The 15,325-nt window shown below is 41.6% G+C and overlaps 1 protein-coding gene across 6 annotated transcripts in view; it reads left to right on the top strand.

Moving 5' to 3' along the window:
* APBB2 (amyloid beta precursor protein binding family B member 2) overlaps positions 1-15,325 on the top strand; it is a 180,463-nt gene that overhangs the window by 81,050 nt on the left and 84,088 nt on the right. For all 6 annotated transcript variants that reach the window (XM_074155296.1, XM_074155295.1, XM_074155297.1 and 3 more), the window contains one exon: positions 3,393-4,193. In XM_074155296.1, coding sequence (XP_074011397.1) covers positions 3,393-4,193 — 801 coding nt within the window. The remainder of the gene's footprint in view (positions 1-3,392; positions 4,194-15,325) is intronic.

Raw genomic sequence — 15,325 nt, 5'->3', positions numbered from 1 at the left:
AGGAGTTGAAAAAAGGGGTGCCCTGGGCCACTAGCCTTTTCCTTGTTGGTGGCCAGGCAGCATGAGGACCTGCCCAAGCAGAGGCGGGAGACAGGGTCTGCCTGCAGTGGGGTCCCCGGGTGCAGGACCCATGGCACAGGGTCCTGGTTAGCAGGTGAGGGGCACAGCACCAACCTGCATTGGGTGCCCCTGGGGGCAGGGAGGCAGCGTCAGCAGGAGAGACAGAATAAAACCTATGGGAAGTCAGCGATTGGAATTTCAGTCTTGAAATTATAGGCACGGGAGGAAGTTGTATTTCCTTGAAGTTTTTAATTGGAAAGTTGAGATGTGCTTCCTCTGGGAAAAGTGATGTGTTTCGAGCATCACCTAGTCCTGTATAAAGGAGGAGGGACAGGCGGTTGCTCTTCTTCCTTGTGCTGTTCTACTATGCAATATAAGGTTTCTTTAGTGGATTAAGCATTTCCTTGCATTCAAATGTTTTCCAGCCCTTTAGTTAGTCCTGGTCTGGTGGCAACTTCTGCCCTTGAGATGCAAGACTTGACTGTTTCCCATCTGAATTTCTTATTCTCTTTTCGCCTCTTCTGTTGCTTCCCTTTTTCCCACCTTTATATCTTTTTCTGAGAGCGGAGGGATGCCTGCTGCATGTATCCCAGAGCCTGGCTGGGGATGCCAGGTGATGGCCAGCAAGCAGGCGCCTGCCCTTTGGGAGGAGAGCTCTGTGCATGCCTCCTGGTACTGTTTGTGTGTTCATTGATCATTCCATCATGATGATTTGATCAACGGATCATTTGAAAGGGGGGCAGGAGGGGAGGGGGTATCTAGCAAAAGGTTCATTTTGACATTTTTCTGCTTACGATCATACACCAACCCAACTTACAAACAGTTTGGGTTGCAAAGACTTTGGAGACTTTGGCTCAGTCAGTGAGCAATGTGTTGATGTTCATAGAATCATAGAATACCAGGTTGGAAGGGACCTCAAGGATTATCTGGTCCAATCTTTCTTGGCAAAAGCATGGTCTAGACAATGGGGAGCTTTATCAAGGATTTTAGTAAAACATAACACATTTTGTTTCAGTGTTTCTGTGTGCTTATTCTTACAGTATTTTTGATAAGTGAAATGCTAACTGCAGGAGACTGGCTAAAGATAATCTGGCAGGCAGATACTTAAGCTTTATCTCTAGGAAGATTATTTTTTAAGAAATTTGTTCAGTGGTAAAAATAGTGCCAAATGTTGCATGAAGCAACTCATTTGTAGCACAGAACAAGAATAAATTTCAGTCTTGTTCCAGATTGTGGGAGTTGTATTTATTGATGGGAAAAAAAATATGCTTGTTTTAATTTACTGAAGCATGAAGTAAAATATAATCTAGTGAAATCCATAGATAAGTGTACAATTCTGTAAATTCTAAAGGTCAGGTAGTGGGTCAAAATTATCCTGCTCTAATAATTTATTTTTTATGTGACTTCCAGATTGTCAGACTTTTAACCGATACAGAAAAAATATAAATCAGCCAGTCCATAAACACAGGCCATTTCGTGTTTTTAGATTAAAACATGTACTTTGGTAACATTATGTAGGATCACATGTGACCTTGCTTGCCTTAGTCTTGATTGTTTTCAGGCAAGATGCAGAAAGCAACATTCATTGATGTATTTCTATGGGAAGTACATGCACAAAGTTCCTTTAAATTGGTTGTGTTTGAGAAGTCTTTTCTGGCTAAAGCTGCAATGGTCTGTGGGATGTTTGTTAACTGTTACCAGAGCTGATGGCTTTTGCGCATTGTGCGTGGGGTGATCTGTCTTCTGAAGAATTTGCAGTTGGTCAAGACTGGTTGGTGCTTGAGGAAATGGCAGACATGAAAACTTGTAAAATTTCATTTAAATTCTGCTTCGAACAAGTTCTAGAAGTTGTTCTAGGTGGGTGATTCAGGGAACAAAGACTATACTTGCTCTGCTTGGTTTTAAACGAACCAGAGGGATTGTTGGAAGTGTGCAGCTTTGACAGCACGTCAGAGGAGGGAACGTTGTGAAGTGCTCCTTTTCACTTTGTGTTTATGTATATGTTCTTTTAAAACCCATGTATTTAATCTCTTGTAAATCTGTACAGCAGTCATTTCTATCATATATCAAATATACAAGGATGCAGCACAACTCAGCTGGAATGATCTGTCATCGGCTGGCTCAAATTATAGCTTTTCATTCCTGGATAAGCCCCAGACACATTTTTATGTGCAATATAAGCAGTCAGTGATATCTGAGAATTAGGAACAACGGAAAGGGTGTTTCATGCTGTGGCAGATGGGAGTGATTTATTAATTGGCCTCTAATATGGTTGCCAGGTGTCAAACAACAGTGACTATGACAGTATGTAAATTGAGGTGTTCATGGACTATTTGTGCAGATTAGTGGGAGCCATAAATAGACAGTACAGGAGTAAATTATAGTTTTTAATAAATACATTTTTGATCATTTTTCATAGGCTAAAAAATTGTTCGCTCAACAAACTGAATATTTTTTCAAAAGGTGAGCTATGCCCCTGGCTAACAAAAATCAGAAACTTGTGTCTACAAGTAGACAAAAGAATGGTTTTATTAAACAGCAGAATATGCAGCCCTTTTTTTTTTTTTTTAAAGTTGATTAGTTGATTGAATTAGAGCAGGATATTTTGCCAGGGGATTCCGTCCCTTCCCTGTTCCTGAAATCAAATACAATATTGCAAAATAATCTACTTCTTGTATCCCTATCTTCTCACCCTCTACTTCCCCTACACAAAAAAAAAAAAAAAAAAAAAAAAAAAGGAAGGGAGAGAAAGACAGACAAAGAGCAGAGAAAATGCAGGTGTTAAGAGGCAAGAGCTGACTGGCCAGTCAGGCTTAAAATGACCAGTACTGGAGTTCTACCCTAGATTAAGAAGGAGCAGCATCTGCCTGTGGTCTATTTAGAAATTTCTCGAATTTTCTGCTTCCTAGTGATGAGCGCTTGAGGAGATCTTCCTCTCCTCATAGGAGGTAGAGGTGGAATACTAAAATGAGATGATGGTATGGATGACTTCTGGACTCCCAGGCATTTGCAAAGGGCACCTCTCTTGTCCCCAACCCTGTCTGCTGCAGAATCAGATGTGAAAAAACTGCCCTAAAACTGCCTCGTATAGGGTCAAGCTTTCTGCGGTTTCTCAGCTTTGCGGTCTTGATGATCTCTCTATATTTTTTTCTGCCTCTTGTTTTTCCTTATTTAATAAGCTAAGCTTTTGCCTGCTGTCTTACCCACTTAGGTTGTGGTAATTTTCATGCTGTAAAACAATTACGTAAAGTGCCGCATCCCTTTACCAGAAGCCCTAGCAAAACAGTGTATATAATGAATGTGTTTCACGACTGTTTCTTTTGCTTTTCTAGTCGATTCCGGCGTGGACGCGTTGGCAGTGTTTATGGCAAGCAGCAGCACGACAGATGTTGTGAACCGCAACAGCCCGGCCACCCCACCCAACACCCTTAACCTGCGCTCCTCTCATAACGAACTCCTGAATGCGGAGATCAGGCACACGGAGGCCAAGAACAGCACTCCCCCGAAATGCAGGAAAAAATACGCCCTGACTAACATTCAGACAGCCATGGGGCTTTCCGACCCTGCGGCGCAGCCCCTTCTGGGGAACAGCTCTGCCAATATAAAGCTGGTGAAGAATGGAGAAAACCAGCTCAGGAAAGCCGCCGAACAGGGACAGCAGGATCCCAACAAAAACCTCAGTACCACTGCGGGCATAAACGTAACTTCTGAGAAGTTTGAAGGCAAAGAGCCGATCCCGCAGGATTCCTCTGGCTGTGAAATATTACCCTCGCAGCCAAGGAGGACCAAGAGCTTCCTGAATTACTACGCGGATCTGGAGACATCTGCTAGAGAGCTGGAGCAGAGTTTTGTCGCGATGGAAGATAAATCGGCCCAAAGCAACAGCCAGGCTTCCACCCTTATTGTCAATGGGGAAGTCCTGCCCCGGAAACAAAACAAGCTGTCGAGCCCAGAGGATGGCCAAGTTGCCACGGTGTCATCAAGCCCTGAGACTAAGAAAGACCACCCAAAAACTGGGGCCAAAACAGATTGCGCCCTCCACAGAATTCAGAACCTGGCCCCAAGCGATGAGGACTCCAGCTGGACCACGCTGTCCCAGGACAGCGCCTCGCCGAGCTCGCCTGACGAAACAGGTACACAGCTAAAGGCTGCTCGTGGCCGCTGATTTAGAAACGTGTTGCTTAACCCTTCCCCAGCTGTAGCGAAAGCTATAGTTGGGGTCCTAAAAATATGCTAACTGCACCTTTTGCTAATTTATAAATAATTACTCTTCACTAATCAATGGGTACAAGTTGTGAGAAGTACATGATTGTCTGGAGATGCTAAATTACTGGTAGGTGCCTGCACACAACAGACTTCTCTGAGCAATGATTTTTAGGTTCAGCAAAGATTTTTACTTTTTGAATTCAAACCTTTGTGAGCGTCCCCCCTCTGCTCCCAGTCATTTGATGATATGCTTTTATTTAAAAAACAAAAAAAAGTTCTCCCAAACCTAAGGTAATTTAATTTCTGTGTTTTGTTTTCCCTGTGCAGCAGTTCCATGCAGTAACTCAGAAGCTGAAATCGTGGTATTTCATATTTTGGATGCCTGGGCTCATTAATTATTTGAACAGTAATGATGACTTCTGCACTGGCTCTGTTGTGATTTACAACACTTGTATTATTTTAAAACTCTAGAGATCTCATTTACTCTAGTTAATGGACTTTGTTGCCTTTTTTATATCCAAGCCAATCTATAAAGGCAGAACTTTATGAAATGAGGGGAGGCAATCCGATCCTTCAGACTGACATGGGGCTAAAGAAGTTCGTCATATATTGTTTGTATTTTAAGTGATTTCATTATTACATTCTGGAGATGATATAGAGTTTGGAGGCCACTGTAGTCCAAATCCATAGCTGCGTTACGTCAGTTGTGCATGATTATGACAATAGTGATTTTTATTTTAATATATAAGGTTTTTTAAAATCACAACCAGAAATCCCCACTATGTGACACATAATGGATATTCTGATCTTTTTGATATGTAACAAACTTTACTGTTCAGACAGGAAATTTTTGTGAGGTCACCTCTTCACGTGCAAAATGAAAAAGTTTTTAGTTTACTAAAATTGCTGTTTGAGCTAATATTATTTCTTGGGATACTTGATATAATATGTGTGACATCACTGGTAACATTTTCGGGAGAAACTATCAATAGAAGATATTTAGATAATTTAATGCTGAGCTTGTTGGCTCCTTCTGTCTTTGTACTTGCTCCAGGTTTGGCAATGACAAACTGGGGTGAAAGTTATATTCATTGGAAACTAAATTAGAGTAATTCCAAGTAGTACAATTAAATAGGGGTGGTCTAACATGCTAAGAGCTAGCATAAGTTTTCTTTCTTTTTAAATAATGTAGTTAAAATTTTCTTCCCGCGTGTGTATTGCCACTGTATGGTGTGTGAGCTCTTTTAGCACTCAGGAAGGGGGATTTTCTGAGCTGTTTTCAGGTGTTAGCAAGTTTGCTTATTTAAGTAACCAAGTGTTAGCTGAGCTGTGGTTTGTTTGCACTATGGAAATAAAGGGGAACTTTTCACCTGCTGAGTATGGGGAGTTTCCTCATTTAAAAAAAAAAATTTAAAAAAATCTATTAATGAAGCCCTCAGAGCTCACCACTCTTCTAAAGCAGAATAAAGGGCGTTTTTAAAATTCTCCACTACCTTCACCATTCTAGCAACCAATGTATTATAAACAGTTATAGAAAAGCAGATGTCCAGATATCTGAGTTCCATCTCTATAAGAAAAGAGTAAAAATAAAAAAATTAAAAAAATAAGCAGAAAGCCCTAGAAAACCTTAAAATTGCCTTTCAAGATCAAAGTGCTAGAGGTGTTTCTTTCTCATCTTGTGGTCATTGTCAGAGAGCACCAAGTAGGACACAGAAGCTGTCATACTGGATTGGATCGCTGGTTTTAGGATGTCTGTATATATAAGTATTCATGGACTCTCAAAACCTTCAACTATTGCCATTTACAGACACCCATCTCTTGGGATTATATGCTGTCTTTAATTTACCTCCAGTCTGATAAAATTGTTTCATTAAGTGCTTCCAGTTTCTTTCCAAAATGGCCTATCAATTTCTATAACAGGAGAGAACTAAGAAATAAAAACGTCGAGTTGCCATGGATGCCAGGACGGCTTTTGGACATGATGAAACAGGCCAGTTTCTCAGGCTTCCCTGCAGCTCCTTCTGGTCGGCTGAAAAGGGGAGTGCAAAAAGCAATGCAGCTGGTGTAGGAAAAAAAAAACCCACCACCACAAAACCACCAGAAATCACAACTGGTGCAAGTATCTCCAGACTTACTCATATGGGGGAAAATTTTCTAGTCATTCTCAGGGGCCTTTTAGATCTGAGTAATGTGCCATCACTGGGAAAGTTCGTATATCCCCAAGGATGTTTGAAGGGTAATAAAATAGGAGGTGAAATACAAGTTGAATAAATGAACTGCATTTTCCTTTTTGAGGCAGGGTCCATAACAGTTCAGTGTTTTGCATTGTAATAACTTGTGCCTTTTCCATCTCCTCCCGAAGAGCTTCTTGAGTTACTGTGGTGCTGATGGACAAGCATTTGCCACTCACCGTGCTGGGTCAAGCAATGGGAGTTACCTCACTTGCCAAATAACTTGGATGGAGTTGGAAGTGCTGAAGGGAATCAAGTAACACTTGCTGCTTCCCAAAACCCCTTGCACCCTTCTGCCATGCTGGGGACAGAGAAGTAGTTTTCCACAAGCAGAAAATACATCCAATGTATTTATGTCAGTGGCGGTTGACTGAAAACCCAAGAGATCCCAGGGGGGCATGTCTAGCCCCTCTGAGGCCATGGAATAGATGTAAGAGCCAACATTTAGGAGTAGGCAAAAAGAAGAAACCTCAGAAAGCAAGGATTGGTGGTATCTCGGCCCATCCTAGACGTCTGAGATATTGGGCATGGCCAGGGCTCCTCACTGCTGCTGTACCTGGGTGGAAGGAGAGCACCGTGTGGGGTCTTCGCAGCTCAGCGCTCTCCAACCCTTCCATTTATGGTCCAGTAGCAAATGTTTGGGACCAAAGGGAGAAAAGCATCTGGGAGAAAAATCTGCAAAAATAGACAGTTGTAGTCATATGACTTCTGGGAAGGGAAAGAAAACCAAACAGTTTTGAGAACACTTAATCCATTAAAGAGCGTAGTCCAGCAGATACCTGGAGAATTATTAATGCTCAACCCAGAGATTATATTTGGCACTTTAGTATACATAGGGATATGATGTTGAAAATAACAATATAATTCTTTCAGGGCTTCTCAATTGTTTTGTCTTGCTTTTCCCTCTGGTAAAGCAGCCTCCTCCAGCTCCTCAGCCTTTGGCTTGCACAACGCTTCTCCCCGATTGAAAATGTTATTTACAGTGGTATCAAAAGTACAAGTGTCCTCTTCTTCAGGGAGTGCCACCGCTGTATGTGACTGCCACACACCAAATGCCTGTCTGCTGCTGCTCTCTGAGCAAATCCGGGATGGCAACCTAATAGCTGGTCACAAATAAACGAGTTCAACCCAGTGCAGAAATGACAGCGATGAGGCTGGCCCCTGAGGAGCAGGAGTGTGACTCTTGTAAATAGAGCCAGGTATTCTGAAATAACAGTATGTCTGGATAGAATAGCCCTCAAATACAATAAAAATTACAGCAAATCATGAACTAGGCAGATTTATACCAATGGTCAGTTCTGCCTCTGATTTCAACCAACATCTTTGACAAAATTAAAATGGATGTCTTCTTAAAAGCACCATTTTTCCTTTGCAGTACCTATCTGATATAGACAAGAAGTACGTTATTTACTACAGAACATGTTTTCTGTGTTCCTCAGTGTGGAAAAAGGTTTATGGTAGTTGAAATACATTCGATTACACTGTGGATAAACACAAATCCTGTAATACTAGAGAAAGAATATATTATCATCTTCGCAATTGTAGGGTTCTAGGTAAACATCCAATTTTCAGATTTTGGGGCATAAGAGGCTCTAGTTCACACTTGCTACGCATCCTAAAGGCCTGTCAACTTTTAATATTGGGCTGGTATTTTGAATCCTGCATGTTACTGATAACCATGTGTCAAGAAGGGTGCGCGCTTTATAGACTCAGACTTGACCGTTTGCTGACTGCTTTTGAAATAGGAAAGGTGACTATTGCTGTATATCCCCAGTGTTTGTGTAGGTAACATGCTGTATGTGGAGCTACTAACTCCATGTTTATCTTCCTTTTAGCTACCCCTGTAAGAAGATTTTAGGGAAGAAAAAGTAAGCCGGTTTAAAAGAACTAAAACCTAGAAGGCCACGCAGTTACACAGTGTTCACAGTAATGATCAGCGTTCAGGATCTACCGGTAGAAGGCCATAAAATAAATTGAAATTGATAGTAAATTGAACTTGAAGGATGACTCTCTGGAGTACACGCAGCTGCTATCAGTTGTACAGGGAGGCCGCTTGCTGCGTTTGGGCAGTCAGGTCAGTTTTATTTTGTGGTTCTCAGTGGAGCTACCAAAATCCGTATCTTGAGTGCTCGGATAAGTACTTTGACTTGAAACTCAAAGTTTCCATGGTAAAGGGGGGTGATCAGCACCCTTTTGAATTGGGATAGTTAATTAAAATAGGTATGTAAAAGTGAATTAACATGCTTAAATTCAGGAATGGGAGGATAGATGTTTTATACAATAGTGATTAGCATCCTCTCCCAAATTCTGTTTGCAATTACCAGGGTTTGGCACTATAGAAGCAGCTTTCCAGGACATGTTGTGTGGTCACAGTTGCAGTTTCATACTTACTGTTTACCAAAAAGATAAAGAGTGATTCCTCATTTCGCCAGAGCCGTTCATTTTCCTCCCTAGGGAGGGCTTGATGCAACTGCCTGCCTGGTGTCCCTTGAGATGCCTGGTGGTGTCCGAGGCAGGCAGCAGACAGGAGGCAAGAACTAGGGCTTGCATTGTAGAGGAGCAACCGCAGGCGACGTCGGACACACATCAAGTAACACTCACAAATGAATTAACCAGCTGGATAGAGCCTGCAACATCTACCCTGCAGCGCAGAAACAAAATCTGTTCATTTTCTGGGTCTGGTTTTGCTTTAAAAATCACTCCTTGGTTAATCTCTGCTATATTGTGCCTAAAGGGTCTGGGATGGTTTGTCATATTCTTTCTAAACACAGTGCTCTCCCAGCATGATATCTCTCCCTAGGTGCTCCAGGGCCGGGGGAGATTGAGTTCAAAGATAGTTGCCTTCAAGTGGCTGTGCTTTGACTACCAAAGCATTGCTGTGCCTTGCTCAGTGCTTTGGCTAAAAGAGTGTCAAATGTGGCCCTGTCCTAACTGACATTGCTTTATTAATTTTGACATTATTCCAGCTGAACTCCTTGTCACTTGATGGGAGTTTAACAAGCTGGCTTATTTTGTCCTTGATATTTCATGTTTTGTTTGGTGCTTGTCTTTTGAGGGATGCTTACCTTGCTATCATAGTAAAGCACATAATTCCTAATCCAGATGAAATCAGAGTGCTGCTTTGTATAAGTGTATAAGATTTCGAGTGTTTTAAAATGAGTATTTTCTACTCATTAAAATGCATAGTTGTGGGGGTAAACAAATGCCTGCAGGCCTACCTGCTGGAACACGTGGAATAGCGGCTGGGGAAGTGGAAGGTGGCAACGGAATAGAGGTTGTGACAAGACAACATGAAAAAGTGAATGCCAGTGTTGTACTACCAGCTGGGTGGAAGCTATAGAATAGTTCACAAGATCTTCAGAGCACTGAAAGTTTCCCCTAACTCTGTAGTGCAGTTTCCATTGATGTATAATGTTGAGGTATTAGGATGTGCTGTTTATATAGAGCTTGTTGTGTGTTTTAGCAGAGTGGAAGACTCTTCTGAGCATCTGTAGGGAAAACTCAAGTTTCAGAAGAGGTAAACAGCTTAATCATGTCTGGTACTTTACTTGACAAACTATTTTTGGAAGCTTTTAAAGCCTCTGTTGTTTCAGGGAAGGACAGGAGTAATTCTGGATCCTGCAGGTCCTCTCTAAGGTTGGATGCATCTTGCTGAAAAAGCTCTTCTGTTCGTAGGATTGTCTGTCTTCACAGGTCTCTCCTGAGACCGTGAAAAGAGCTCAGGTCCAGTCAGATGCAGGACCAAGCAAAGAGGAAGGGAAAACAAACCACGGAAGAGGAACCAGAGAGGGTAATGGGGAAAAGTCAGGATATGATGGCCCTTTCAGAGGGATCATAAGGCAGGAAGTTGCACGGAGAAGAGCCACCATCAACTAATGTCATACTAACTGCCCCTCCTTTAAAAAAAAAAAGTTCCCAGTTCATAAAACTGTGCAAGTAATAACAAATTACAACCAAAATCGATCCAGTAAACCTCTGCCTCAGCATTTCTGAATGCTGCATAGAACTCAAGCCAAACTTCAGTCCACCTGATTGATGCTTTGAAATGGGTATAGAAATCTCTGGGGAAGGGACGGAAAAACCAGTGTTACTTGTGGAAGGACTCTTAACCTTTGGGCCCAAGTTCGTTAGGGCAAGCTGAGAACAGGGCTATACTCTGCTAAGTGGGTTCTGTGTGCTCTGGAGCTCTTTGCATCCTGGTTGGGTGCTTGTTTCTCGTCTTCCTATATCTCCTATATCTCAGCAGCGGGGAGGGGTGGTCGAGGAGCGGTATTGCTGCTCAGCAGAATGAGTCTCTAGTCTTTACAGTGACCTCCGAGCTTTTGGAGGATCACACAGTTGCTGGCTCAGCAGCGACTCACCTGGGTGTACATCACCGGGGACGGCTGGGACAGTTTGGGGAGTTTCCTGCCTAGAAGTGATTCCTGCCTCTTTGCAGCTCAATCCCCTGCAGGGTGGAAACCCAGAACCTGAACCGCTGCAGTTGTTTCTCCGAGCATCTGCAGTGATACCAACGTCGGGCCCCAGTACCGGTGGTGAGCTTGTCTCACTGCTGCTCTCAGCAGGGGAGAAAGCCGATGGGGGAAGAAGAGTTGTGCGGTGGGGAGGAAGGTGGGAAGGGTTGGAAGGTGGGAGTGTCACCCGGAGGCTTGTTGAGAGGAGGGACCCACTGGAGGGGGAAGCAAAAGGTGAGTAACTGCTGCTGTGGAGATAAATGAGAACTTGGCACAAACGGGGGGGAAGCTGCAATAAGCAGGAGCTGGAAGCAAGTAGGGGTATTCATAGTCAGTAGGTTAAGGCAAGCAGGGCTAGCTCAAAGACAGCAGTAATAAACAGGATGGACTAGGAATAAGAGTAAAGCAGCAGGAGTAAGTTCTGGGGAATTTCCATGTGTTTGAGGCTGGGATGTTATTTCACAGAAGTTCTGAAAACTTGCAGCAGACAACACCAGGGAAGCTCTAGGTGAGTTATTTAATCATTAAGTACCACTAAGAGAAAATCAAATCCTTGCTCAGAAGTGGATTCAGGCCTTGGTGGAAGGAGATGTCTGTGCAGTGAGGGGGACAGACCTAAATTCCCCTTGAGTTCCTACCTGGTATATTTGCACCTGTAGGTACTTCTTTTAGTCTCCCCAAGTTAGTGGTTAGTGGCTCCTTTAGACCTTGATCTCTCAGTGCACTGGTTCCTCATGTGCTTAACTCTCTCACAGGTCAACTTTAGCTGACTGAAATTCAATTTAGCTATAATTAACAACATGGGACTGGCTGGATGTCATGAGTCCCTTGAGTCACAGCTGTGGTACTAAACGCACAGAATAGCATGTACCACCGAGATGTGGACTAGGTGGTGCTGCAGGCAGCCTTGGGTTTGTTGCCACTGCATCAACAGAAGGTGGGCAAATTCAGGGCAGCACCAAGCCATCTCTGTGGACCAGGAGAGGTCTTCTGTGGTGGGACTTGACATGCTGCAGAGACCTTGCTCTGAACTCAGTCCTTGCTTGAGAGTGGATGTATGGTCCCTGCCTTAAGGGACATGAAGCCTTTTTTTAAGTAATCCCATGAAAGAACATATGTTTGCCATTAAGGCTCAATTGCTTCATTTTGAGATGTATGGAGCCCCTGGGTACTCAGCATTAGGTCGTAAATGTCCAATATCAGGATGCCACAGAGATCAAGATAAAGACATTAAGTGGGTTTCCTGTAGTGTCTGAGATGTGGATTCCTAAAGCCCAGCAGTGCGTGTCCTTCGGTTTGTACAGTAGATTTATCCATGATACTTCAGTGATGAGAAATCCTCGGGGGAGAAGGGGAGGACAGCCCCAAATACGAAGCATTTATTTTTTTTCTTCCTGCTTGTAGTGTGTCTGGGGCAATTTAATCCATTTTTATATGGTGTTATGTTACAGGGATTGTTTTTAACTACCGTTTATTATGTTGATCATATTATATGTACGTCATTTGATACACTGGACTAATTTATTACCTAGTATGATTTTCAAGCGAAAGCCTTGAAGTAGTCAGTCTTAGAACTATTCACGAAACCATTTCTTAATGATACTATTTTTTTCCTAAACAGTAACACAATTTAACATGAACTAGACTCATTTTTCCTATTGTTTTGTTTTTAATTGCTTTTCAGTTGATCTTCTGCAGGGCTAAATTTAAATATGAAACACTTATTCAATTATTAACTCAAAGCGATAGTTGCAGGGCACTGAGAGATAGGTAGAGTAGCACTGTCATAATACTCAAGAGGTGTAACTCTGTAGAGTGTGTTGTTTGTGCACAACTGATAAAATACTCTAAAGTTATGGCTTCTTTTACTTTTAGAAGAGGATTTTTGGCTCTTTCCTGAACCTGAGAAGTTTTCAGTAAGAAACAAAGGAGCCCTTCCCTCCCCCCCTTCTCAAAATGAAAGCCAAACTGCACAACTCAGATTGGTCAAATTAATTTTTAAATTAGAATACATACCCATTCAGACTTTAATTTAATTTTACTTCTACTCTGCAAGAAAGAGACAGTCAGTTACCCTGGTCATTTTGGCTGACATGATTCTTGGCTTTGCTTAAATTATTGATTATAGCAAGGGGAGGGACTTTGCATTGAGAACAGTGCTCGCACTAATAGAAGCCTTTCACTAAATCAATTTCTACCATTGCTGCAATGCACCTTCGGGGAGTTGGAGATTAGCAGCCTTAAGAAGAATTTTGTCTTCAAAGAGTGGATCTTTGCCATACATTTTTCTAAGCCTTTTCTTTTCGTGTTTATACAGGCAGCTGAGGAGAAAAAAACAACATAAATATATTTCCAGGGGTTGATTTGCAGAACAGAGGGGCTGTTCTGGTCCAAAGTTGAGCTGATTAAATCTTGATGTGATTGATATCTTAAAGGCTTGTGGGCTGAAAGTACTGTTTCAAAAGCTTGTCTTCTGAGCAGAGTCGGTCAGAAAATACATCAATGTCTTGCAAGCTGGAATCAATTCAGTAGAGAATGCACTGTATGCACAGGCTGCTGTAATTCCTGTATAGCCATCCCTCTCATTTTTTCCTGGCTTATTAGAAAACGCAATCATTTATATGGTCAACATGTGGTGTTTCCTCTTGAATAGGGGTGGCTTTTCTTTTCTTCCACCCAAAGCACCATTCCTCGTTAGACTAATTAAGTAAGTGTCTGTTTAAACACGGCAGCGTATTTTCCCATATTTGAGTTGGAGATGCTACACAGAAGGAGAATATGAAGCTGTTGGGACATGTGTATAGTAAATGTAAAGGATGCTAGTAGCAGATCGGTACATGTTGAACTATACGGGAGCATCTGGTAACTGTAAGTAACACTTTTTTTCTATTTTACTTTTTTTAAGCTCTGGTTGACAATGTCGCAGGTCTGAATATTTAATACAATTACTTTATCTGTTACTAAATATTCTGCTCAGTGGAGGATCAGCAGGTATCTGACAGCTTAAGTTGCACAGTGCATGGTGTGCAGTTAATGCTATAAAGGTATCTGTCTGAATGAATGCTCATCATTTCAGTAGTGAGTTGACAAGTGATGTTTTAGACTTGTGATCTGTAGACCTCAAAGGTTTTTACATAGGTTTAAAATAAACCAGACTTCTAGTTTCTCCTTCAGACGTCACAAATCCCTCCCCTGGCATTGCTTTATTTTCCTTGCAGTCAAAGGGAAGAAAAAAGTCTGCCTAAATAATACAAGAGCAGTACTCTGACTCATTCCCTAAAGTTCAAGTTAAAGCAACTTTTGAGATACTGAGTGAGGTTTTGGGGGTTAGAAATGTGAGGTGGTTTGTAGCCAGTATTTGCTTGGGATCCGTCAAAGAATGTTGTCTAATATATTGGACAGGTTTTTTGTTTGTTTTGCCACCCCTAAATCGATAAGTTTGGCCAGGTCAGAAAAATGATCTTTTGTTGGAAAACTGGTTCATGCAAAACCTTTGCACAACTTTTTGTCTTCGTTTATGGAATTGTAATTAAATAACATAATTGTATTTGCTCCTTACAAAACCAAACTAATAATAAGAAATAGTGATTTGATTTGGCCTTTGTAAATTATTTGAAATTTAGTTCAATATTTTTTTTTCTTTTATAGGCAAGCCAACATCATTTGACACACTCTTGTAGCAGGCTTTCAAGATACCATTTGGTGTTAAACTCAAATTACCTTATTTTCTTTCATGCTTGACTAAACCAGAATAATGAGTCTCCCTTTTTTGCCACTGGAGCCTGTCAGCAGATCAACTAAAGAGGAACTTTGTTGTCTCTTGACTATGTTAATTTCCCACGGTTAATTGTGCTGAAACATAACCAACACTTTTTTAACAAAGAGATCTGAAAAGTAGGAAGAAGGTATCAGAAAACTAGAGATTGTAGGGCTAAGTTTCCACTGGCACAGAATAGGAAGTTTATTTGATTTTTTTCATACAGGATTTGGGTTTTTTTTTTTACTAAAATGCATGTTGGGCTTTGTAAAATTATATTGCCTATGTGTGTTCAGGATATGTATAGGAAATATGGCCCTTATGCAGCTATCAAAATGAATATGTGATCATTAAGAGATCATTTTTCTATATTTCTCTTGATTTCATAGTTGAAATGTCACTTTCATAACTGTACTCCAGATTCCTGTACTTTAAATATACCAATTGTACTGCTTTATGGGAAGCACCCCTTTCCTAAGGTTATCTAATCCTACAATTACTTCACAGGGAAAATGCAGTTTCTTAAAATAAGCTGCTTTGGGAGTACGGTGACGAGGAAGTTGCCCCATTCTCTGTTCCTCCTGGTGGCTTCTGTCCACATCCACTTTGGTTTTAGT

This window comes from Numenius arquata, chromosome 10 (assembly GCF_964106895.1).
Source record: "Numenius arquata chromosome 10, bNumArq3.hap1.1, whole genome shotgun sequence".
In the NCBI taxonomy this organism is placed as follows: domain Eukaryota; kingdom Metazoa; phylum Chordata; class Aves; order Charadriiformes; family Scolopacidae; genus Numenius; species Numenius arquata.
This window is presented reverse-complemented; position numbering and strand designations above follow the sequence as displayed.